The sequence below is a fragment of the Tasmannia lanceolata genome, unplaced genomic scaffold, assembly GCF_043159265.1.
Source record: "Tasmannia lanceolata isolate RefF3 unplaced genomic scaffold, GAP_Taslan_0.1 ptg000008l, whole genome shotgun sequence".
Classification (NCBI taxonomy): Eukaryota; Viridiplantae; Streptophyta; class Magnoliopsida; order Canellales; family Winteraceae; genus Tasmannia; species Tasmannia lanceolata.
Genome location: NW_027518685.1, coordinates 34,161,859 through 34,187,350, shown reverse-complemented (window position 1 = coordinate 34,187,350; position 25,492 = coordinate 34,161,859). Strand labels below are relative to the sequence as shown.

The 25,492-nt window shown below is 41.8% G+C and overlaps 1 protein-coding gene and 1 long non-coding RNA gene across 2 annotated transcripts; both read right to left on the bottom strand.

Annotated features, from left to right (window-relative positions):
• Positions 1–520: 520 nt before the first annotated feature.
• Positions 521–4,960, bottom strand: LOC143883583 (ammonium transporter 2 member 5-like). The gene is made up of 3 exons (XM_077386925.1): positions 4,319–4,960; positions 2,549–2,834; positions 521–1,261 (listed from the first exon to the last, which is right to left on the bottom strand). The coding sequence occupies exons 1-3, from the start codon at positions 4,913–4,915 to the stop codon at positions 708–710; spliced, it is 1,437 nt and encodes a 478-aa protein (XP_077243040.1). The 5' UTR covers positions 4,916–4,960; the 3' UTR covers positions 521–707.
• A 7,290-nt stretch (positions 4,961–12,250) lies between these two features.
• On the bottom strand, positions 12,251–25,144 carry LOC143885262 (uncharacterized). The gene is made up of 2 exons (XR_013253181.1): positions 24,377–25,144; positions 12,251–12,915 (listed from the first exon to the last, which is right to left on the bottom strand). It is a non-coding gene; the product is annotated as an uncharacterized LOC143885262 (long non-coding RNA).
• Positions 25,145–25,492: the final 348 nt, after the last annotated feature.

Here is a 25,492-nt window from a genome sequence, read left to right as displayed (position 1 = left end):
ATCATTTCTATAGGATGATCCTAGCCCTCTGATCTATGGAGAAATTGCATATTATTATTTATGGAAACCTTTATAGATCGGAGGGCTAGGATCATCCTATGGAAATGATTTTTGGGGCACAACCTATTTACGTTGTGTTCCATCACATGGACGGTTTAGATCATCCTATGATGTGGCCGGTCAAGTACTTTCTGAAAAATATGGGACTATAAGGGCTTACACCATATAAAATCTCCATCATTTGGGTTTTTACGGGCACCCGCGGGTCCACGCCACCTGGTCCTGTTTTGACGGGACCCGTACGGGCAAGGTCAAATTTCATCGGGTCACTAATTCGGACCTATAAATTACGGGCGGGCCGGGTCCACCCGTGGTCCGGGTCACCTTTTGCAAGGTCTATTCGTGATAGGGTGGCCTAAACCCGATTTCCACTATCCGCATATCAAAATGCTATTAGGAGAAAAGAAGATCATCACACGTTATAGAGAGGGAGAGAGACGTCTGCAAAAACTTGCTCAGCTTTCTATTTAGACTTCATTATTTTGATTCACAAGGAAGATAAAATAAGAGGATGCATGTTTTATTTCTTACAACAAAATATATGAAATAAAGGTCATTTCCTCCAAAGCTAATTAATTCCTTTTAAATCCAATGCATGATTCACAAGTAGTGATCCTGCTAAAACCAACTTAGCCTTCCCAAATCCCTCATGTCATCTGAACAGCACCCCCTGCTTTCGGCATCACCGGCTGGAACTCTTCGACATCATAAACCGAATTATTCATCTTTGAGTTCTCAAACTTCTCTCCGTCACCCCACAGAGCATAAGCCTCCTCACCGTGAATTGCGTCATCCCCAGCTTGCATGTCCTCCTCTGATAGACTAAGTGGCACAATATACCTTATTAAGATACATATTAGACTAGTAACAGAGATATTGAGGATGATTATGAAGAGAATTCCAGCGAACTGAAGACCCATTTGACGAAACCCGGCGCCTGCCCTGCCCATATGGAGCCCATAGGCAAGGCCAATGTACTTGTCGTCGGGCCCGTAGAAGAGGCGGTTGAGCTTGGGCTCTGCGAAGAAGCCCGTGAGTAGACCGCCCAAGCTCCCGGCTACGGCATGAGTGTGGAAGACAGCCATGGTGTCGTCTACTTGCTTTAGCAGTTGAATGTTCTTGTGGAGGACCATCATTGTGTACCAAGGGATGCTTCCTGAGAGTATTCCCATGAGGATTGCAGCCCAACCTTGCACTAATCCTGCTCAAGATATCGCCACAGCTTAATTATCAGAATAAAAAAAGAAAGAAAAAGAAAACTTGCGTGGGCCTGCATGATTTAAGGGGCGGTTTGGATAACATCGTCTTAAAATCTTGAATTTCTTCAAAATCTAGGATTGAAGAAGGCCTGATTATTAAATCTTAGATTTTAAAATATGTTGTTTGGATAACATCATGTAATTTTCAAGGATAGCTAGAGCATATAAAGATAGAAAGACCGGGTTTATTTATACTTGGACTATCCTCCACATGTCAACACTTGTTCTTGGATTAAATATTAATTGAACAAAATTAGTGAACAACTGACAAGATAATTTGAAGATCAAATAATCAAAGCAGGATAGCCTATCCGAGGAACCAACAAGGAAATGTGATCAGGTGAAGTCGCCAGTTTGGCAACCATGAAAAAAAATATTCGATGGAATATTAGTGGGGCCAATTGTGAGAGATGGGTGGTTTTTAAGAATTTCTCGTGCTCTTTCTACGGATGCCTCTCAAATCTCCCCCTCCATCTTTTTTTATGCGTAAGCTGGGGTTTGGCTGGGACCCCTACCGTTTATTCGTTAAAGATAGAGCTGTTACATTTAGGAGCACAATACGCCATCCTCCTCCCTCCCTCTCAGCTCCTCTTTCACAATTGGGCCCACTAATAGTCCTACTCTATTCACGCTAGGAAAAAGTTAAAACTTGAACCAACCTTATTCGAGCGACCTACAATTTTTAATAGGGAAATGATATTTATGCCTGTTTTGATCACCCGGGACACTCATTGACAGTGGACGTTGCAATCAAAGCCCTTGAATTTTTCTGACATCAAGTACATTAGGCCCCTTTTTGTCATTGATACACTGACACTGGGTGTCCCTCGTGATCAAAAGAGGTGTAAATATCACTTCCCTTTTTAATAATATGCCCCTAATTAACCAAAATCATATCATTTCACTCTAAATTGAAGACAAAAAATTCCTTAGGAATCAAAAATGTTTTTCTTGCGATCCAAACAAATGATTTATGAGATTTTATATGGTGTAACTTGTGAGCCCGTATAGTCCAGTATTTTTCAAAATGTAATGTACGGCATACACCATAGGATGATCCAAACCGTCCATTTGATGAGCCACAATGTAAATAAGTTTTGCCCAAAAAATCATTTCCGTAGGATGGCCCACCCCTCCGATCTATAGAGGAACCACAACGTAAATAGGTTACACCATATAAAATCTCATGATTTAGATATAGTATCATGAAGGGTGTTTTGGTCATTTACCTGCAGCCGGAGTAATGCAAACCAGTCCGGTGATCATGCCCTGTACGGCTCCGATGACGGAAGGCTTTCCAAAGAAGATGATGTCAAGGAAGAGCCAAACAAGAAGACTGGTAGCCGCACACACGTGCGTGTTAAGGATGGCGAGAGCTGCGTCGATGTTGGAGGCGTAAGGATCTCCACCGTTGAATCCTGTCCATCCCATCCAGAGCATACCTGCACCGGCGAGCATGAGAAGGATGTTGTTTGGTGGGAACCTCTCCCTGTCTTTGTTCATCCTTGGGCCCACCTATACGAATTATCCAAATCAAATTGTGATCACATCTCAAGAAAGACCCTCCATAATATTTAATAGGAATGCTAGACTCACAGGTACCCTTGCAAAAGAAGGGTAAATGCGCCCCCCCCCCCCCCCCATTGGTCAATATCTGACGGTTATGATCGTAGTTTTCAGTGCCATTATCATAATGGTTATCGACAAATGGGGCCCCCTTTTATACTTTTTTCTTGCAAGGGTGCCTGTGAGTCTAGCATTCCTCAATATTTAATAATAAAATATTTTATTTATAAACTTTTGCTCAATCTAACATAGACATGGCATGTGTGTATGATCAAATTAAGATCATTTGAGCAATATTGGGTTATGTTGTCCCTACTAGATGGAAGGCTCAGTTTTGATTATGAGACCATAACAGATCGTGGGCCCAGACATGAGTGGTCCAAATCTAAATTGGATCCGTTTACACTCTAGATGTGAGTTCAGTTTTGGTTGTCTTTTTTTTTTTTTTTTAATAATTATAACTTTCTCACGAGATTTACATAAATATATTAGAAATTGAAAAATTCTTTGTCAAATTCATGTTTGATTCCAAAAATTCAGGTTTAGATTAGAAAAATTTTTGCTCATACACTTGAGAATATTTAAATTATTCGAGATTTTTAAAAGTTTAAAACGGCAGATAATAATTAAGATTTCTTCAAAAAAATTCAAGTATTCAGAAAATTTTGTAATTATGAGTATGAGACGGAAACCTCTATATAAATCTGATGGCTAGGATCATCCTATGGGGATGATTTTCTGGGTACTACCTATTTATATTGTGGGCCGACAAATGAACGGTTTGGATCTTCCTATGACGTGGGCACCACTTTGGGATAGAGCCTTTAGCTCAATGGTCAAGGCTTTTGTTCTTCAGCCTCAGGATCAAAGGTTCAATCTCAGCTTACGTCACCAAAAAAATAAGTAGGCCCCACTGTCCCTTTTGAAAAATACTAGACTAAAGGGCCACACACAATATAAAATCTCTAATTTACAAATATAAATATTTAACTTCAAAAAGGATTTCCAAAACTGATTATTAGGCTCAAAATTATGTTTTTTTTTTATTTTATATAGTAAAAATTATATGCAAATGCTTTTAGAGGTATCCAAAGAGGGCCTATGCGAAGTTAATCCATTAAATTATTCAAAAGATCATGCAAAATGGATAAAAATGTAGAGAATGTTGAAGTATAAATGATTAAATAACACCAACTCTAACAGCATAAGCTTTTTGGAGTAAGTATATGTATCACACGGAATCAGAGCCCCATGTTTTGGGTTCAAAACCCAACAACTCCTGATATTAAAAATTCACGTGCGGTGGCATCCCAAAACTGGAGCCACATGTTAGTTGGAGTGTTGAAGTATAAATGATTAAATAACACTAGTCTAACAACTGAAGCTTTTGGAGTAACTAGTTGTTTTATAGAGAATTCTCATAAAATCCTTACCCAATAAGCCGCTGTGAATCCGGCAACACCGGACGAAAGATGAATGACATACCCGCCGGAGTAATCCATGACGCCAGCCTGATACAAGAAACCATCAGGGCACCATATGCTATAAGCGCCAATAGTGTAAGAGAATGTAAGCCACAAGGGAACAAACAACATCCAAGCATGGAAATTCATCCTCCCCAAAAGAGCCCCAGCAATAAGAATCAAAGTAATCGCGGCGAAGACAAATTGAAAGAAGACCATCGTGGCCGATGGAAAATTGCCTTGGAATGCTTTGGCTAGAAGGAATTTTTGGTCTAGGGAAATGTCTGGCCTTCCCCAAAAGGGAAGAAATTTTTTTCCAAAGGACATTTGATATCCCCACCCTACCCAACATACGAGGACTGCCGCGAAGGCGTAGAGGGCCATAAAGGCGGAATTTACGGCCCATTTTTTCTTTACTATGCTGCCGTAGAGAATGACAAGGCCGGGGACGCTCTGTAGGCCGACCATGGTGGCCGCCGTGAGTTGCCATGCATTGTCTCCCTTGCTCATCCATGGTGGGTTCGCCTCGTTTGGTAAAAGATTATCGGGCAGTTGGACGTAAGCCATTTTCGGCGGAAAATCTCTCCGTAGAGACGTGAGGATGAAGATGAGTTTTTGGGGTTTCACTTGCTATTGTTTTGTGAGGGTTGGGGGTTGCTATATAAAAAAAAAAAGAGGACTTGGTTAGCTGTTAATTTGCTTTGGAAATGGCGGGTGGGCCGGCAGTTTAACCTTCTTTGACCAAATTACCCCCTTGCCATTTTTTTTGTATTTATTGAAATATCCCTGCTTGGATATGATATGTCTGAGGTTAATATTAATAAGTGATAGGGGCCATCACAGAAAGGAAATTCGCGGCTAGCTGTCGCATGTTGAGGCCAAACCTGGCCCAACCCGAGGACCCAAAAATTCAACCCTAACTCGACCCAACCCTAGCCTTGGGTCAAGGATGGTCAACCCTAACTGAGCATTGGAAGGAGTTGATTTCGAGTTGGGTGATGGTTGAGAGATTGTTAGGCAGGTCCCATCCCAAACGGTAGTATGTATAACATATGATACAAGGCAACAAAAATCAAAGGTTTGAACATTTATTCGTGGAACCCTAATCGGGCTTGATGGATCAACGGCTTAGGATCATCCAATCATGGCGTTCTCAATAAAGTTTTGCGAAATTACGGTTTCTGTTCGGATCAATGGATCTGATCACGTAAACAAGGTAGAAGTGGGACCCGAAATTGTCATTTATTAAAGAGCATAAAAATGACTTTCTTTTTAGAATTTTCCTTCATTAATTTAAACCTCTTTTATTCCCTTTTCTAGGGGCATATTAGCTTTAATCTTATGAGTGGGACCCACCTAAAATGTTGGCACGCAGATCAATGGTTTTGATTATCCTACGAAGGTTTTGATTGTCCAACAGAATATGACAAGAAAATATGACATAACTAGGGCATATTTGTAATTTTTCTCAAAAGCCGGGTCGCTGAAGTGGTTGTTGTTTTTCAGCTGAGTGTTGCTTTTATACAAGGGCGGAATATCCAACGGCTACATCACTTGAACTCCCGCGAAAATTCCAAAACCTTAGTTTGATACGACCAAAGGGAGAATATCTATGCCAATATATTCATCACTCTATAATCTTTTCTCTGTTATTTTAACATTACAAAACAGGACGAAAACATGTGAATTACTTTTTTCTCTGCTTAAATTTTTATAAGATAGAGATAGACTCGGAGCTTAAAAATATAGGTTAATTAAGGAAACATGTAACTTAGTCCTCATCAGCTGATTCTAAAACCTAGGGTGCATTTGGATTGCCAGAATCCAGAATCGGAATCAGCATCCTATTTCTGTTCATATTTTAATTCCCCTCTAAATGGAATGATAAAAAAATAAACAAAATATTCTAATAAAAATTTAATTCCGGCCAAGGTGGATTCAGAATACCAGCTCCTGGGAAGAAATTAGATTCCAACATTTTCCCCCATCTATTCCCTCATGGTTTTAATTTTGGCACCCTTATTCAAAATCATTTATTTGAAACAAACGTCGGAATCTACTAAACAAAATCGAAATAGTATGCCAATTCTAGTGCATGATTTTGACAAAATATTCTAATAAAAAACCTTCACTTAAACGCCGGTATTTCTTACCCGTACCGGCGCCGGTACCCGTACCCGCACGAGTTGTACCTGTACCCGCACGGGTTACCCGTTTGCCAGGTCTAGGCGGGTAACAGATTTTGGCATCCCCCCACTCTAATCCCAACCTAGTTTCGATTCTACCCCTTGATTCCTTTCTTTTCGAAACCAAATGCTGGAATCAGAATCGCATCCCGATTCCAATGCGTGATTCTGGCAATCCAAGCACTTAATCTTATGAATGAGATCTTCATTTGGCACCAGACCTAAACTCACTAGATCGTCCTATGATTGCCCATCAGATCAACGATCCTGATCACCTCATGGGACATGTGGATTGGATCATGGCTGCTTCATTCATCAAGACAAGATCGTCCTGATAATCGATCTCTTAATTTTATAGTTACAGAGAAATTTAAATTTATAGTGTTTAACAACTATGAGAAATCTACTTGTATAATATTCAATAAGTACTGTTAAGATTTGTCAAATCTAGTAGAATTTGATAAGTACTTAGGACTAATGTTCAATTAGTACTGTTAATGAAATCTCTAGAATTTAACAAGTACAGTGATTTACACTTGTAATGTATGTAATAGTTAATGGAAACTTTATATTTGTAAGATTTTAAATATTCTGGGGCCACCAAAGGTTTCCCTTTCCACAATCTAGCTATGCCAACTGCCTTCTATGGGTGTTTTCCCCATATTTAATGGTTTCTTCCTTGTAATGATGATAATAAGATTCCACATTGGAAACTCTGTTTGTCTTCTTTTGTAGATTAAAAGATAGTTTACTCTAATTGAAATTCCCAAGAAAATGGGGACTTGTTTAGTCTGATACTTGGGATTCATCCCAATAGTTAAATATAAAAATACTTGGATTTTCTAATTATCTGCATGATATTATTTTTACGTTTGAAACAAGGAAAGCTTGTGCTTTTTTCGGTCGATGCATTGGTGAAAATGTATAGTTAAATCGTTTGAATCCGACTATCATGCTACTGTTGTTTTTTAATTCAAAATCCACTGATATCACATTAAAAAATTGATAGTTGTATATACATCAAAAGATGGTGATGAGTGGGGCCTATCACTTGTTAGGGTTGCATCTCTTCCTATCCACCCGAATCATTAACTGCATGGAGCAATTGGTGAGCTACTTATCACCGCCTCGTGGGCCATGATAAAATGGGTGAAGTTATTAAAAAATAATGTATACATTGATCTATTAATCCATTTGCTCTTCAGCAGATGGTGTGGGTACGCGGGCATAGCACAATCATTAGCATTTCAACGTAATAGGCAAATTTCGACCTACAGTACCAAACTGATGAAGAAGCATGTGACTATATATTGGATTAGCACTGCTATGCATGGCATGGATGGACCACCCAAAATAAGGTCCACTACTAATTCTTTAAGAGCTCTCATAGATTCACATGTCCTCTTGTATTTCCTCCCCACATCATGAGAATGCTTCTTTTCTTAGACTGCAAAGATTAGATTAATAAGCTTATTCTTAGAATGTTGCTTTTATATGGGGCGATGATATTTTCACCCCGTGCATTATGCGCACGCCACCCTTATAAGTTATAACGTGATTTGACGTCAAAAAGCGTTGAAGTTGCCCGCTTTTCACGTCAAATCACATTATAAGGGGAGCGTGCGCGTAAAGAGTGAAAACCAAATTAGAAAGTGTTTCTTTTTATGGGTTTTGTAAAATTACATAAAAAATGATTTCAGTTGCACTCTTGTGGTGTGCGGGACGGCGAGAGGAGTGAGGTGTGTCGGCTACCTCTTGAGGAGAGAGAAAGAGAAGAAAAAGAGAGAAACGAAAAGAAGAAGAATAGAGGGTTTTCTATTTGGGTTTCTACTAGGGTTTTCTCTCAGGTTTTTCTAGGTGTACGGCCTTGGGTTTGAGAAGCAAAGAAAGGGTTGCAAGTATTGGGTTTCAGGTTAAATCCATTGTAATCCTTGTATATTATTTTTTCTCATAGTGGAAGATCGTGTTTCTCGCCCATGGAGTAGGCTTGGCCAAATCACGTAAAATTATGGTGTTCATCTTGTGGCTTGCTTGTGTTACTTTTACTCTTCAGTTCAATTTGTGCAGGATCAGATCAGATTGCCCGGCGGATATTCCCAACAAGTGGTATCAGAGCTCAGGTGGAGCGATCGTCGAGGCCGGGTGGAGTGATCATGGGTGTTGTGGTTGGATCGCGATTAGAGCGATCTTTAGGAGTAGAAAGATTGTCTAAGAAATGATTCTCGTTCGAGGAGGAGAGCTACACCGTGAAGTACGGAGTAATCCGAGATGACGGTAAAATCAAGTTCTACTCAATTCAACATCGACAGATTTGACAGAAATGGCAAGTTCACTTTATGGCAGATGAGGGTGAAGGACATCTTAGTTCAACAGGGCTTGGCTAAGGCGTTGAAGGGAAAGGATGGGAAGCCAGAGAAGATGACAGATGCCGAGTGGGAAGACATTGAGTCAAAGGCGGTCAGCACGATTTGGCTATGTCTAGCAGATAGCGTTATGTTTAACGTTATGGAAGAAGAAGATGCGCCTACGTTATGGGATAAGTTGGAAAAGCTTTATATGTTAAAAAGCTTGACCAACCGGTTGTATCTGAAGCGGCAATTGTACAGGCTAAAGATGGAGGAAGGAGAAGATCTTTTGGAATACATCACGGTGTTTAACAGGCTTGTGGATCAACTCCACGAGGTTGACGAAAAGTTGAAGGAAGAAGACAAGGTCATTTTGCTTCTTACTTCTCTTCCTGATTCGAATGACAACCTGGTGACGACTTTATTGTATGGTAAGGATACGATAAAGTTGGAGGAAGTCACGGCGTCGTTTTTATCGAATGAGATGCAGAAGAAACATGTTCTTACTGGAAATGAAGAGCATGGGTTGGTTGTCCAGGGTGGGAATCAAAGAGGAAGGTCGTCTGACAGGGGATCAGGAAAAGGCAGGTTAAGATTCAAGGTTAGCAGAAAGGGCGTGCAATGTTACGACTGCAAGATATGGCTACATCAAGCGGAATTGTCCAGAGCGAGCTGACTAGGCGAACAATGGTTCTACGAATTTGGCGGTGGCGGTAACAGATGAACAGAACGAAGAGTTTGGAAACGTTCTCACAGTCTCTACAGGTAATCACGCTTCTCCTCATGATGAGTGAATTTTAGATTCATGGTGCTTTGTTTATGTATGCTCCAGGAGGGAATAGTTTGATACGTTCCAGGAGACAAGGGCGGGTGTAGTGTCCTTGGGTGACAGGTCTACTTGTGACGTCATGGGAGTTGGGGCGGTGAAGATCAAAATATTTGATGGAGTGATTCGTATTTTGGGTGGTGTGGCGTATGTCCCAAAGATACGAAGGAATCTAGTATCTCTTGGCCAGTTGGACTCTAGGGGTTGCAGGCATTCAGTTGCAGGTGGAGTCATGAAAATCACACACGGCTGTATGGGTCTGATGAAAGGAGAGAAGTGTGGCGGATTGTATCGTCTGGTTGGGGACACGGTGACTAGTGTTCCTAAAATCTTAATGGTTTGTTGGAAACAGAGTGGTAGCGCGTGCACCCGTAGGGTCTTTTTTGCAGTTGGTGCAGAGACAGATTTCCAGGGTGCAGACGATGGTGAGAAGGTGATAGTACCTGCATTGGGGAGGATTGATCGAGATCCCTCTCCAGGATTGACTAGATGAGTCAACGGATTGGCAACTACGCATGTGCATTGGTCGTGTTGATCGAATCGGGAGGAGTCAGAACTAAGATGATTCGAGGGTGTGTAGCTGGTACTTCATGAGGCCAATGGTGGTTTGTGGCGACAGCGGACCAGTGGTGACATCAACGGAAAATCTTCAGGTGGCTAGCAAATAAGCCAAGGTGGAGATTGTTGGGACAGTTGCCTTATTTCCCAAGGTAACAGTGGGAAGGTGGAAACCAAATTACAAAGTGTTCCTTTTTATGGGTTTTGTAAAATTACATAAAAAAGGATTTCAGTTGCACTCTTGTGGTGTACGGAACGGCGAGAGGAGTGAGGTGTGTCGGCTACCTCTTGAGGAGAGAGAAAGAGAAGAAAAAGAGAGAAAAGAGAAGAAGAAGAATAGAAGGTTTTCTATTTGGGTTTTCTTCTTGGGTTTTTCTCTTGGGGTTTTCTCTCAGGTTTCTCTAGGTGTATACGGTCTTGGGTTTGAGAAGCAAGGAAAGGGTTGCGGTTTTTGGGTTTTGGGTTAAATCCATTGTAATCCTTGTATATTGTTTTTTCTCATAGTGGAAGATCGTGTTTCTTGCCCGTTGAGTAGGCTTGGCCGAACCACGTAAAATCTTGGTGTTCATCTTGTAGCTTGCTTATGTTACTTTTACTTTTTCGTTAAATTTGTGCATGATTGGATTAGATTGCCCGACGGATTTTCCCAACAAGAGGTCTTCTCTGAAACTGTAGTATGGGTTTTCAAAATACCACGAGTAGATTTAGTTTTCCTTACGTGACCTCCATCTTGTGTTGTTGCGCGCTCGTCATGCATTTAGTTAGTATTAGAGCCCAGGTTACAGAGGATTCCACCTCATTTGTAATCTTAGGCCAGGGCATCATAACCAGCTTATAAAGTTCCATCTACTACAGATCCTCCAGAGCAAGTTACAGAGGATTCCATCAGTTGTACAACCCTGAGTGATAAGTTTTTGTCAACCAAAGTCTGCCCTACGCCTTGACTATTTCTTTGGAAAATCAACAAGAAGCCCCGCTTCCTAGCTATTTCCTAGTGAAATCAACAAGTGCTTCCTACCTATTATTTTTGTGAAATCAACAGGAATAACTCTTTGTTTTGGGTCGAGTTGATCGGTTAGTGATAGTCACATCCTAGAAGGAGTGAGACGTACACCCGCCATGCGGGGCTACTCTTCCCACGTCGTCATCAACATGGATCTAAACTCTAGCTCAAGTTTTTTAAAGCAGGGGCAAATGATGCATAAGCACATCACATGACCATTGGATTGAGTGTTGCATGACTTGGATTGACCACCCAAAATGGGGCCACGTACAAGTAGTTCCAATTTTGGAACTCTCACACATTCACATAGCCTCTCATATTTTCTTTTCACGTCTTGAGAATGCATCTTTTATTAGATAGCAAAGATTAGATTAGTAAGCTTATTCTTAGAATGTTTTTTTATATATTATTTTAGAAATATCCATATTTAAGTATGTGTATCAAAGAGTCCTACGTAAAACTACAATTCTTTCTTGCTTTTTCTTTCTATTTCTGGATTTTGAACACCTATATAATGTGATGGAATGGGGAAAGAAAGATATAGATTTGAATAAAATAGATTTTTGGAGCAATTGTGAAGAGAGCCTTCACACTGCCACTTCGCTGAAGGAGCTTGAGTAATTCACAAGTCATATTGGAGTTTTTCTCCAAAACCGTGCTATATGTTTTTCAAATTCTGATGAGTTGATTTAGTTGCTCCTTCTGTGATCTCCATCTTGTGTTGATGCTCGCTCGTCCTGCATCACAAACCAACTGTGCGATCGCTTACAGCCAAGGTTTTTCTACCATCGATTTGGTGACTTTCCAAATCAGGCGATTATAGAGTTCTAGGTCTCCCTCCTACGGGCATCCTCTAGAGTAGAACGAAAAGTACTAACTGGGAATGAGTGAAAGAGACGGAGCTATAAACTACTGCTAAAAATGTAGAGTGGGAGGAAAACTAAATGTGTAGTAAACTTAAATAACAGGAATGTAAAATACAAGTACTGGAAACATAAATTGCATTATTAAAAGCAAATGACGAACAAGTACCTAGGGCCCCTTGATCGTTAGAATGTAAATGACAAGCATGAGAAACATAAATAATAGGAAATTAATGATAGTGAAAGTATAATCCCCATGGCTGCTGAGCGATACAAGTAAAAGTAAAAATATAAAGTAAATTAAGATGATCGTTGAATTGGGTGCCATGGGAGGGTCCCGGATCCAATATAAAGTAAATTAAGATGATCTTTCGATTTATCACTGCCCAAATATGGTGCAGTCTCCTAAGTGATGGCATCGTGTAGCATGTAGTACTACTTGCTACTTCTAAATTATGTGCAAGAGCCTCATTCGAAAGCTTCTCCTACTCCATCCTTCCGGCTCACCTTCTCATGTCCATACACATGGCATGGTCCTAGCTGTCAAATCGTCGCTTATTTCTTGCCAAACATCCCCATTTTCATCTTAGCTACGCCTTGATTACATATTAGATGACATAAAAATCAGGGATAAAGGTTTTATCTCATCATTGTGAGGGCACACATCGTTTCTCCTTGCCTCTTTCATTTCGCGTTCCTTAAAGCCTCGCACGCCAAGTTATCGCTCTATAAACTGATTCTTGATTCTCATTGCCTTTTCCTTTTTGTGATTGTCTTCTTCTGATCCTGGATGATCTCAAAGGTATGTGGGTCAAGATTAGGGGGTCCCACATGCAAGAGAATATTTTACATATGCGCATGTTGAACATGTGTAGATAATAAGATATGCATAAAAGGAATAATGTGATAGAATACATCTAAGTGGGGGGAGGTCTCTCCCCTATGTTTTTGGAAACTTCCCTATTTCATAGGATGGGATGAGAAAATATCCCCATCTCCTATTTGTAGGTGGAAAGAGAATTCATAGGAAACTTACAATTTTTGGTAAGTATGCAACCTATTATTTTTAGTAAGTCCACAAATTTAATATTTTAACTAAGTCTGAAAATCCGAATTGAAGTAAACCCCCAACTATTATAAATAGGGAGCATGGATGTCAACTGGGAGGGATAAAAGGATTGAAGAGGGAACTCGGACGAGACACATCGTGAGGCTTTGAAGAAGAAGATCTCCTTCGTTTAAAAAGGAGGCAACAAGGATTATTTTATCATTTCTTTTCTCCTTTGTTTAATTTTATCCCTCTTCATTATTAAGATCATGTTCCTTCCCTAAATAATATTAATAATATTAGTAGAAGTAGTCTGTCGGTTTGTTTAGTTGTCACTTTGTTTATCTTCTTAGGTTGAAAAGATAATTGGTCTTATATTTTTAGTCCATCTAATTATTGCAAGTCTTTAGAGAAGGGTTAGTTTTCTCTCTCTATTATATTTGGGCAGTAATAAATCGACCCCCTAATTATCTTAGATCGACCCCATCTCTCTCTCTCTCAGCACTGCCCTATATGGGGGTCGATTTATCACAGCCCTTATATTTTGTGTGTTGGTCATCTTGTCATGGATGCATAGGTGTCATTGAAAGCTCCATCGGCCAGATCAAACTAACAGCTATATAATTTCACCGTCCAAAAATTAATTTTGGATCATCCTCCTTATCACTTGCCTAGTTCGATGACTCCTTGTCTTCCTTTATGGCCAACACCCTAGCTAGAGAGTTCGTTCCGTTCAAAGACTGATAAAATTGTCATCTATTTAAGTAAGTAAGAGACTCCTGGTAATCTCATTATCTTCGATCCACTTGGCATATTCCTTTCTTCTCACGACCATCACATATTCATGTATCTAAGGCTTTTTGCCTTTCGTAAAGTAAACTTTCCCTCATTAATAAGAGCATAGTTAATGACGGGACCCAGGATTGATCATCCAACCAGGAAGTGACATGTGTCCTCTGGTGATATACCCTAATTACCCCCGTTATAAGGGAATAATTAAAGAGCTAATCCTAGAAAGTAAAGGAAGCGTTGACCCTCCGTCCAACCACAGGGCGACACCTATCCAAAAGGGTAAAAAGGTAAATCGACTCTGACCACCTACTATAAATAGTCGTCCGAGGCTCAAAGGTAGGGATCCAGAACCCGAGAAATTACTATTCATTACTATTTTTGGTCCAAAGATGAGATCATACGCTGACTTGAGTGTCGAAGGGCCAATCCGGAGCCACGACTCCGGGTTGGTCTTCTGACCGGGTGCTACCTTGTGCAGGACTCATCTGAGTGCATGACCCTCTCTGTCAGACGATCAGATTAGCATCCATTCCAATATCCGATTGTAACCCAGCCAAGTTCTCTCTTCTTGAATTGCCACATCACATTGACTGTTTTTAACCACAACAGTTTGGCGCCATCCGTGGGACTTGAACAAAAAGCTGTCCCCAATCTCCCACATGGCAGGCAGGAAGAACAACCGTGCGGGTTCAGGCCGAGGAGCGGGATCAAGGCGAGGAACTCACTCTCAGCAGCTACCTAGAGACCCTCCACTTTCCTGTCCTCCTCCTAGAAGCCGGCGCCTAGCTTCACAAATTGTAGCTGAAGTCCAGTCAGAAGACCAAGTGCTGGAAGATCAGCGATCGGTCGCACCAGTTGTCCAGCTCCCGGCAGAACAATTCAACCAGATGATGCGACAAGTCGCCGATCTAACTAAGCAAGTGAAAATTCTCACTCACCCTCCTCTCGCACGTCCACAGCCTCTGGAGCCACATGTGCAAAGAGAAGGAGTGTCCCATAGGCACGAAGAACCACCCAACCAGTCCAGGTCTCGTCTCCGCTCCCCCAACCGATGTTCAAGGCACAGTCGCGAGCGATCTCCCTCGATGAGCAGGAATAGACGTCGGGGGCGATCCCCGTCGCCAAGTCGAAATCGTCGACGGGACCGGTCTAGATCAGTAAACCGGCGGCAAGATCTGAAAAATATCACAGAACAAGCAAGGCACCAGAGTCACAAGAGAAGGTCTGAAAGTCGATCAGATTCTGTTTCTGGTCCTTTACAAGAGCGTAAAAGACGCAGAGAAAGAAAAGAGGATAAGAAAGATGAGCGTGTAGAGCGGAAGCTTGAGGAAATTGATCATCGAATCAAAGAGTTGGCCAGAGAAAGTAAAAATCCCAACCTCAAGGCTTTTAATAGCAAGCCTCCATTTTCAGAAGCCATCTTAAGCGCACCAACTCCTCGAGACTTTCAAATGCCGCTGATCCCCCGATATGATGGGACAACTGATCCTGTGGACCATCTGGAGACCTTCAGGACCATGATGCTTTTACATCAGGTCTCGGATGGATTCTTGTGCAAAGCATTCCCAGCCACTCTGATCGGTGATGCCAGAGATTGGTACGTAGGACTAAAACAAAACTCTATTAGCTCCTTCGACGATCTCACAGACAGCTTGGTTCAACACTTCATGAGTAGTCGTCGACCCAAGAAGACGGCCGCATCACTCATGGCACTAAGGCAGGAGCACAACGAGTCTCTAAAAGACTTTGTGCGCCGGGTCAACAGAGAAGCCCTGCAGATAACTAATCTGGATATGTCGGCAGCCGTTAATGCACTGCTATCGGGAGCTAAGTCAGACGACTTCAAACGATCAATAGCGTAGAAGGCGCAAACCTCCTTACCCGATCTAATCGCAAAGTCTGAAAAATACATCTCGGTAGAGGACACAGTGGCCCCCCCTGAATAGCAAACACGGTGGCCAATCTGAGAAGAATGGGCAATCATCAAACCAGAAGCACAGGCGAGAGGATAGACTACTCCGAAAGGATGGGAGCCCATTGCGAAGAGAGGAGAACTATTATACCCCACTCAATACATCCAGGGCCAGAATCTTAGCTGCCATAACAAATGAAGACTTTCTCAGGTGGCCAGACAAAATGTGTACTAATAGCGATAAGAGAGACTAGATATTGCAGATATCACAAGGACCACGGGCATGATACCAACGAGTGTCGACTCTTGAAAGAAGAAATCGAGCTACTCATTAAGCGAGGGCATCTGAGAAAGTATATAAAGAATGGAGGCCAGGAAAGGAGGGAACCCCGAATTCCCAGTCCGGCCAGGGGAAGAAGTCCACGAAGATCGCCGTCGCAGGGAAGCTGAGCCAAATCTCTAGCCCCGGCGAGTCCTCCAGCAATAGAGCCCCGAACCAACTGGGGTCATTACGACCATAGTGGGAGGGCCGGCTGCTGGAGGAACTTCCTCAGCTGCTCGCAGAGCTTACGCCTGCCAAGTCAATTCAGTGCACATTCCTGACAAGAAATTGAAAGCGGACAACACAATTTCATTCTCTGATGCTGATATAAATGATGTGATCTTACCGCATAATGACGCCCTCGTCATCACCATGTTGATCGCCAACTTCGAGACGCCAAGAATCCTGGTCGACAATGGAAGTTCCGCAGATATCTTATACTACCACACCTTCAAGCAGCTGGGCATCAAAGACGACCTCCTGAAGCCTTCCTCCACGGAACTGTATGGGTTCGCAGGAGAGGTCGTTAGGGTAGTAGGATCTATAGAGCTGCCGGTCCTCATGGGGAGCGTGACACCGCGAGCTACCGCAATGGTCGAATTCTTGGTAGTAAACACCCCATCAATGTATAATGCAATTCTTGGGAGACCAGGGCAGAACTTGTTGAAAGAGATACCTTCAGCCGATCACCAAAAGATGAAATTCATCAGCCCAAGAGGGCTCGGCGAAGTAAAAGGTGACCAGATTTGTTCTAGAGAATGCTATGTCACCGCTCTTAAGGGGAAAAGGTCGCCAGAAGCGATGCCCATTGAAATGCTGGACCTACGAGATGAAGCCCAAGCTGTCGTCAACAAGCCCGTGGAAGAACTTGTTCAAATCCCGTTGTACAAGGATCAGGCTGAGAAAACTGTGCAAATAGGATCGTCGCTAGATGAGGAAGTCAAAAGTCAGTTGATTCAGTTTGTCATAAGCAACGCCGATGTTTTTGCATGGACTCCGGACGATATGCCAGGTATTGACCCAGAGGTCAGTGTCCATAAACTCAGCGTGGAACCAACTTATAAGCCAATCAAACAGAAGAAAAGACACTTCACCCCCAAGCGACAAGCAGCTATCAGAAAAGAGGTTGAAAAACTTCTCCGAGAGGAGTTCATTCAGGAGATCAAATATCCCGATTGGCTAGCTAATGTGGTGATGGTGAAGAAATCCAACAGAAAGTGGAGAATCTGCATAGATTTCATGGATCTAAATAAGGCTTGTCCAAAAGACAGTTTTCCACTCCCCAGGATTGACCACATCAGGCCAAGAGCTACTAACCTTTATGGATGCCTTTTCAGGATACAACCAGATCAGAATGTACGAAGCAGACATCCCAAGGACATCCTTCGTCACCGATCAGGGGTTATATTGCTACCGAGTCTTCGGCCTTAAAAACGCTGGGGCCACATATCAGAGGTTAGTCAACAAGCTTTTTCAGAACCAGATCGGGAAAAACATGGAGGTATATGTAGATGATATGCTCGTCAAGAGTAGGAAGAAAGTCGATCACATCTCAGATCTCGAAGAGACATTTCGGGTCTTAAAAGAATATAAAATGAAGTTGAACCCAACCAAATGTGCCTTTGGAGTGACGGCCGGCAAGTTTCTTGGATTTATGGTCAGTCAGAGAGGGATCGAAGTCAACCAGAAAAGGTTCAACCTGTTATAGATTTGGCTCCTCCTGCTACTATCCGAGAAATACAAAAGCTAACTGGAATGGTTGCAGCATTGGGAAGATTAGTGTCAAAATCAGCAGAGAGATGCCTTCCTTTCTTTCAGGCTATCAAGGGAATAAAAACCGCCCCTTGGACGACCGAATGTCAGACAACATTTGAAGAGCTAAAGCAGTACCTCTCTTCACCTCCGTTGCTCACTAAGCCCGAACATGGAGAGGAGTTAATAGTATACCTGTCCGTGAGCCCTATAGCCTTGTCAGCAGTCTTGATTCGAGAAGATCATAGGCAGCATAAACCAGTATACTACGTCAACAAAGTATTGCATGATGCCGAGACGAGGTATACCCGAATGGAAAAGCTGGCATATGCACTGGTAATGGCAGCAAGAAAGCTAAGGCCGTACTTCCAGGCGCACACTATCGAAGTGCTGACCGACCAACCACTGAGGCAAATCCTACACAAGCCCGACACCTCCGGACGACTAGTCAAATGGGCAATAGAACTCAGTGAGTTTGGTATCAGGTACTTACCTCGACCTGCGATAAAAGCACAGATCTTGGCCGATTTCGTAGTAGAATGTACTCAACCCATGCGATCAAAAGAACAACAGGAAAGCCCTCAACAACTCTCGGGTGGGGATAATACAACTACGCCCGAGGGACAGGAAAACGGGAACAGCACAGAAAGCACTCAACCCCCTCCAGGAGGGGATAATACAACTACTCCTGGAGGGCAAGAGCATGAGCAAAGGACCCTGAATCCTGAAGGACCGATGGATCCAGACAAGGACGACCGGCAAGATCCAGACAACGGTTGGGAACTCTATGTAGACGGCTCCTCCAATAAACAAGGGAGTGGGGCCGGCCTCATTCTACCAGGACCCGACAATTTCATCGCTGAATACGCCATTCGGTTCGGATTTCGCGCATCGAACAATGAAGCCGAGTACGAGGCGTTGATAGCAGGAATGAACCTAGCAGTCCAGGTGCACGCAGATCGGCTTAAAGCCTTCAGTGATTCAAAGTTGGTTGTCAGCCAGGTGAATGGCGAATTTGAAGCAAAGGACTCAAGGATGGCCAAGTATCTTGCTAAAGTCCAACATCTCATAAAAAAGCTTCAGAGATTTGACATAGAGCGCATCCCCTGGGAAGAAAATGCGAAAGCAGATGCATTATCCCGACTAGCAGCATCAGGGTACCTAGCGTTGGGATGCGTATGCGTTGAACATATGAAGAAAGCCACCATTGAAACTGAGATCAAGGAGATAATGGCAGTAGAAAGGGAACCATGTTGGATGGATGAAATTATTCGATACATTCGAGATGGGAAGTTCCCGGAAGACAAAAAGGAAGCACGCCGAGTGATTCAAAGAGCATCTCGTTTCACCTACGATGGCCAAAGCGTATACAAAAGGTCCTACACATGTCCATACCTGAAATGCCTTCACCCCATCAATGCTAAATACTCCTTACAAGAGGTTCACGAAGGTATTTGCGGCGAACACCTAGGGGGAAGGCGCTGATCCGAAAAATACTTCTAAGAGGACTTTATTGGCCCACCTTAAGGAAAGACGCTCTAGATCTCGTCAAGAAATGTGACAAATGTCAAAAGTTCGCCCCTACTTCCGATCAACCGGCAGCACCACTAGCTCCCATCACCAGTCCGTTACCGTTTACAATATGGGGCATGGACATCTTGGGGCCCTTCCCTCGGGAACCCGGGGGACGAAAATTTGTAGTGGTAGCGGTGGACTACTTCACCAAATGGGTAGAGGCAGAGCCCATAAGCATGTGATCAAAACAAGAAAGAGATACAGATAATGCTACAATTAAGCATATGATCAAAGCAATAAAGAAACAAATAACGCTACAAACAAGTATGAGTAAGTATGTGATCAAAGCAAAGCTATGCTAAATATGCCAACATACAAGTCAAAGAATTAAAGAATCAATAAAGGGGTTTGCAGAAGAAAAGGGGCTTAATAGGCTTGAGAGGGCAATCGTCATTACTTATAGCCTGTGTCCAATGAAATGAACTCTCATAAGAGTGTTGACTTCATAGTGTCGTCGACAACTACCTTTTTTTCCTTGTTATTGGCTGAAAACTGTTTTTTCCTTAGGTTTTCGAAAACCATTTTATTAACTTTGAAAAACAAGGTTTTGAAAAGATTTTTTGTTTGAAATGGTTTGACTGGACTTGGGAGGACCCAAGCTGCCTACGTACCCTACGGAAAGGGATCAAGCCAACTTAGTTCGAAAACAGCATTTTCGAAATATATTTTTAGTGTTTTTTAAGTCCTTTGTATTTTAGCATTTTTTAGATGTTTTTGTAGTTTTTATGTGTTTTCACCCTTTCAGCTAAATGGAATATACAAGAGACACTCCGTACTCCACAGTCTGGCGGAATGTCGACACTGAAGGACAGAATCCAAAAAGCTAAAGGAAATCACGAAATGATTGAACTAGAGTCCCTGAAATTATGATAAGCATGATCTCAAAGAAGACAGAATCCTAATCAAAATGAGGTAGTCTCTAAAGAAGGAGAGACAACGGAAGGCTCCAAGTATCCCTATCATCGTCCTAACATAAGGGGATGGATACCTGTGCTAATGGGCAGACTCCTAGACTATAGGACTGACTCCTAAACTATAGGACTGACTCCTAGACTATAACTCTAAGAAGGGGGATGAGGTACTAATGAGACTAAGCAAGTCTCCCTGGGAAGGGCTCCAAGTAACCTTATCATCGCTATGCAATAATAAGAGGGAAGGAATAATCTATATGACTTAGCCAATCTCTAATAAGATAGGAAGGGCATATCAATGAGACTAGGCAAGTCTCAGAAAAGACAAGGGGAAAAGAGAAGGAATGAGATGCTATTGAGACTAAGCAAATCTCCTAAGGGTGGGCTCCAAATAGCTTTATCATCACCCTCACCTACAAATCAGGGTAAAGTAGACAAGACGACTTTACGCAAATGTTAAAGCCTAGGAATGCCAGTGTCTGAAGTCACCAACTAACACCCACACCACAATATTTGGACAATGGCAATATCAAACATGAACAAGATATTCTCCTCTTGGATGTCGGTTCATTGCAAAGTTACTTGCATGAAGAGAAAATTACCCAATAGTGCCATCTTCTAAGTATATTAATAGATATCATTGGTCAAAATGGAAGGACTGTCTTGGGAGAACAGTATCATCACAAACATGTTTGCAAGAGAAATGCGAAGACAAGCTGAATTAGCTCAAACATTAGAGCATGAGCATACTGGTAGCCCTTTTCCTAAGAGTATGAAGGGGAACCTTCTAACTAAGCCTGCATAATCAAAAAGGCATGTCAATATTTACCATCAACTATGCTTTTTATACCCCTTACACACATTTTATACTACATTAAGATTACTATAGCACCCAAGGGGGGATATTCAGTCGACTCAACTAACATGGAAAGATTATGCCCCTTTGTGTTATAGCCCAAAATTAATGAAACAAGACACACTGAGAGCTAGGAACTATAGAAAGGCTTGCTCAACTATCGAACCATGGTTGTGGGTAGTAAGAAGCAATATTAACATTACTATGTCTTGATGCTTGCACTGAAGCCTCTCGTCTATTACTGCCCAAAGATTTATGAAAATGTTGTATGAGTCCTAAAACGCTCTTGCATGTCCATAAAGAATAAAGCTAATCAGGTTCTACAATCATCATGCCATGGTTGAGCTAATATCATTCTACGGTTAAGCAGCCATAAGATATGTAAGCTTCTAAACCCGGTCTTGCTTATGTAATCTTCCAACAGTAGTGAAAATAATACAGTCTGGTGGAATGTCGACACTGAAGGGCAAAATCCCAAAAGCTAAAGGAAATCCCGAAATGAATGAACAAGAGTCCCTGAAATGATAATAAGAATGATCTCAAAGAAGTAAGACAGAATCCTAATAAGACTGAGCTAGTCTCTAAAGAAGGAGAGACAATGGAAGGCTCCGAGTACCCCCATTATCGCCCTAACCTATGGGGATGGATACCTCAGCTAAAGGACAGACTCCTAGACTATAGAACATAATTCTAGACTATAGGACTGACTCCTAAACTATAGGACTGACTCCTAGACTATAACTCCAAGAAGAGGAATGAGGTACTAATGAGACTGAGCAAGCCTCCCTGGGAAGGGCTCCAAGTAACCTTATCATCGCCACTGCAACAATAAGAGGGAAAGAATAATCTATAGGACTTGGCCAATCTCTAATAAGGGTAGGAAGGACACATCTATGAGACTAGGCAAGTCTCAGAAAAGACAAGGGGAAAAGAGAAGCAATGAGATGCTATTGAGACTAAGCAAATCTCCTACGGGTGGGCTCCAAATAGCTTTATCATCGCCCTCACCTACAAATCAGGGTAAAGTAGACAAGGCGACTTTGTGAAAATGTTAAAGCCTAGGAATGCCAGTGTCTGAAGCCACCAAACCACAATATTTGGACAATGGCAATATCAAACATGAACAAGATATTCTCCTCTTGGATGTCGGATCATTGCAAAGTTACTTGCAAGAAGAAAAAATGACCCAGTAGTGCCATCTTCTAAGTATATTAATGTAGATATCATTCGTCAAAAGGGAAGGACTGTCTAGGGAGAACAGTATCATCACAAACATGTTTGCAAGAGAAATGTGAAGATAAGCCAAATTCGCGCAAACATTAGAGCATGAGCATACTGATATCCCTTTTCCTAAGAGTATGAAGGGGAACCTTCTAACTAAGCTTGCATAATTAATAAGGCATGTCAGTATTAACTATCAACTATGCTTGTTATACCGCTTACACACATCTTATACTATATTAAGATTATTATAGCGCCCAAAGGAGGAGTAGACTCAACTAACATGGAAAGATTATGCCCCTCTTGTGTTATAGCCCAAAATCAATGAAACAAGACACACTAAGAGCTAGGAACTATACAAAGGCTTGCTCAACTATCGAACCATGTTTGTGCTTGGTAAGAAACAATATTAACAATACTATGTCTTGATGCTTGCACTGAAGCCTCTCGTCTATTACTGCCCAAAGATTTATGAAAATGTTGTTATGAGTCCTAAAATGCTCTTGCAGGCCCATAAAGAATAAAGCAAATCAGGTTGTGCAATCATCATGACATGGTTGAGCTAATATCATTCTACGGTTAAGCAGTCTAAAGAAATGTAAGCTTCTAAACCCAGTCTTGCTTATGTATTCTTCCAATAGTAGTGAAAATAATCAAGGTAAGGTGCTCCCTCTATCCATGGCTAGGATTCTAGGAACCAAAAAAACAATATATGATCCAACTCCCTGCTTGGAACAGTACGACACCAACTAATGACATTTACATTGCTACGTTTAAACATTTGCGCTAAATCCTTCTTTTCTTCTTCACCCAACACAAGAATAAAAAAAATCATCACAGATTTAACAGAGAGGACAAGCTGAGTTCATGCAATTATCAATACAATGGTGTCAACATCAGCTTGTAAAGACAGCATTTTGGCCGCAAATGAATAGGGAAACCCTATTCACAACACTCGCTGGAGTTCAGTAATTACAGTAGCAAATTGCTAAACTAGAAGGCCCTTTTTGCATTTTGACGAAATATAAAACTCCTAGAGTGAAAGTTCCCCACAAGCCAATTAGAGAAAGAAGACAACATAGAATTATACAATCATAACACAATAGTGTCAACATCTGGGCATGGAAAAAAATACAGAAATGGTATCAGAATAATCACATTTTGGTATTCCCACAACCCATCTTGTCTTCTGGATATAATTGCAACCCCCATAAAGACTCTTACAAGCCACAAGAGAAATATACTCCGAGTGTGTAAATATCAAAACATACATGTGTTGTTGCCATTTCTCACAAAAGAAGAATATAGGGAATGCCTTTTAGCCTTGGGACACTGACAGTTCTATGTTTGATTGATTACCCCAACCCAACCCGCCTTACCTTATTTGTTAAATCAGCAACCAAAAATTATTACTTAAAATTTGAACTACAGTATGAAGAAAATAGAAACAGAGCTTTTTTCCTATATGATGACAATAAACACCAAGGATAAGAACTAGGTAAACCACATCAAAGGTGAAGAACAAATCCATTAATCTCAATCTCGAAATCAGATCACAGAGAGGAAATCAACAATTATAAAAGAACTAGATTTAAAACTCTATGAAGAGAATATACTAAAGGAAAATTGCAGCCAAACTATCAAGGCTCATCTTCTTAGTCAATATAAATCTCATAATGGAATGGGAATTTAAGGAATTTTTAGGAAAACGAAAAACCAGAACCAATTCACCGATCCTATTAGCAACTTGATGACATGAAAAACATGGACTAATAGTAACAAATTGCAAACCCTAATCCATAGTAATAGACTTAACCTCAATTTGACCCATAAATTGGAATAAAGGGAAGGAGATTACTTGAGTAAGATGCTGATCTGATCTTCCTTTTCCCTTCTTCTTTTTTTTAGCCTCTGATTGGAACAAATGCAGGGAAATGATGATCCGACAGAATTTGGGAAAAAACAACAAGAGGTAGACGGCAATCGGAGCAAGTGATCTGATTGGTTAAGATAGCTACAGATCTCTCTCTTCTTCTTCTTCTTTTCACCTTTTGTTCAACTCCTAAAGAAAACCCTAGCAAACTTCTTGTTTTAACTAAGATCTTTCTTGAAACCCTGGCTCCAAATCCATGAAAGAGCGAGGGAGGGAAATTGGGTCTGTAGATGGCGGACGACGGTGGAGGAAGTGGTAATGGCCGGAGTTAGGGTTACAAGGGCAGATCTGCAATGGAGGAGGGTTTGATGGATTAGATCTACGGTTTCCCTAAATCAATTAGAGTTTTTAAAGATGAGAGTAGGGAAATGTGCCTTTAATGGCTGCTGATGGAGGGGATAATGGAGGTGGAAATTATAGAGAGTGATGGTCTTGCGGGATTCCGGCGGGGTTTGTCTGAAAAAATGGAGTGGCTGCAATAGGGAAAAGTAGAAAAAAGGGGTTTGGTGAAGGATCTATGGTGATGGGGGGCTGATGGGGTAGAGGTGAAGGTAATGGTGGTTTCATGGGGTTGTGTTGAGAAGGTGGTGGCCGGACGGAGGAGGAGCACTGGCCAGAGCTCGAAAGAATGGCCGGTGCTTGTTTCCTTCTTCCTCTCCCTCTGATTTTTCGGTTAGGGTGCCCCCCCCCCCCCCCCCCACCCTGTTTGTGAATTCCCCCTGAAATGAACGACCCCCTCGAGCCTTTATAAATGGGAAATGATGATTTTCACCCCCTTCTTTCTTCCATGGATAGCCCCTATCTAATGAAATTTATCACCATTGGCATTCTTTTACTCTACGAGGAGTGTCCATTGTAGAAAAAGGGGAGCATATTTTACTCTCTTCTTTGGTGCACATGTGGGTTGGTATTGGCGCACCGTGCCTCTAATAAATCACACCCCTGTTCCTTGTTTCACTAAGGGGATGATGTGGGTTGGTATTGGCGGACCTTGCCTCTAATAAATCACACCCCTGTTCCTTGTTTCACTAAGGGGATGAT

Excerpts from the sequence above, each read along its gene's own strand:
- LOC143883583 (XM_077386925.1), bottom strand. The coding sequence starts at position 4,915 with ATGGCTTACGTCCAACTGCCCGATAATCTTTTACCAAACGAGGCGAAC. Across the intron at positions 2,835-4,318 it reads GATTCACAGCGGCTTATTGG|GTGGGCCCAAGGATGAACAA; the intron begins GTAAGGATTTTA and ends TAATTCGTATAG. Across the intron at positions 1,262-2,548 it reads TTGCATTACTCCGGCTGCAG|GATTAGTGCAAGGTTGGGCT; the intron begins GTAAATGACCAA and ends TATCTTGAGCAG.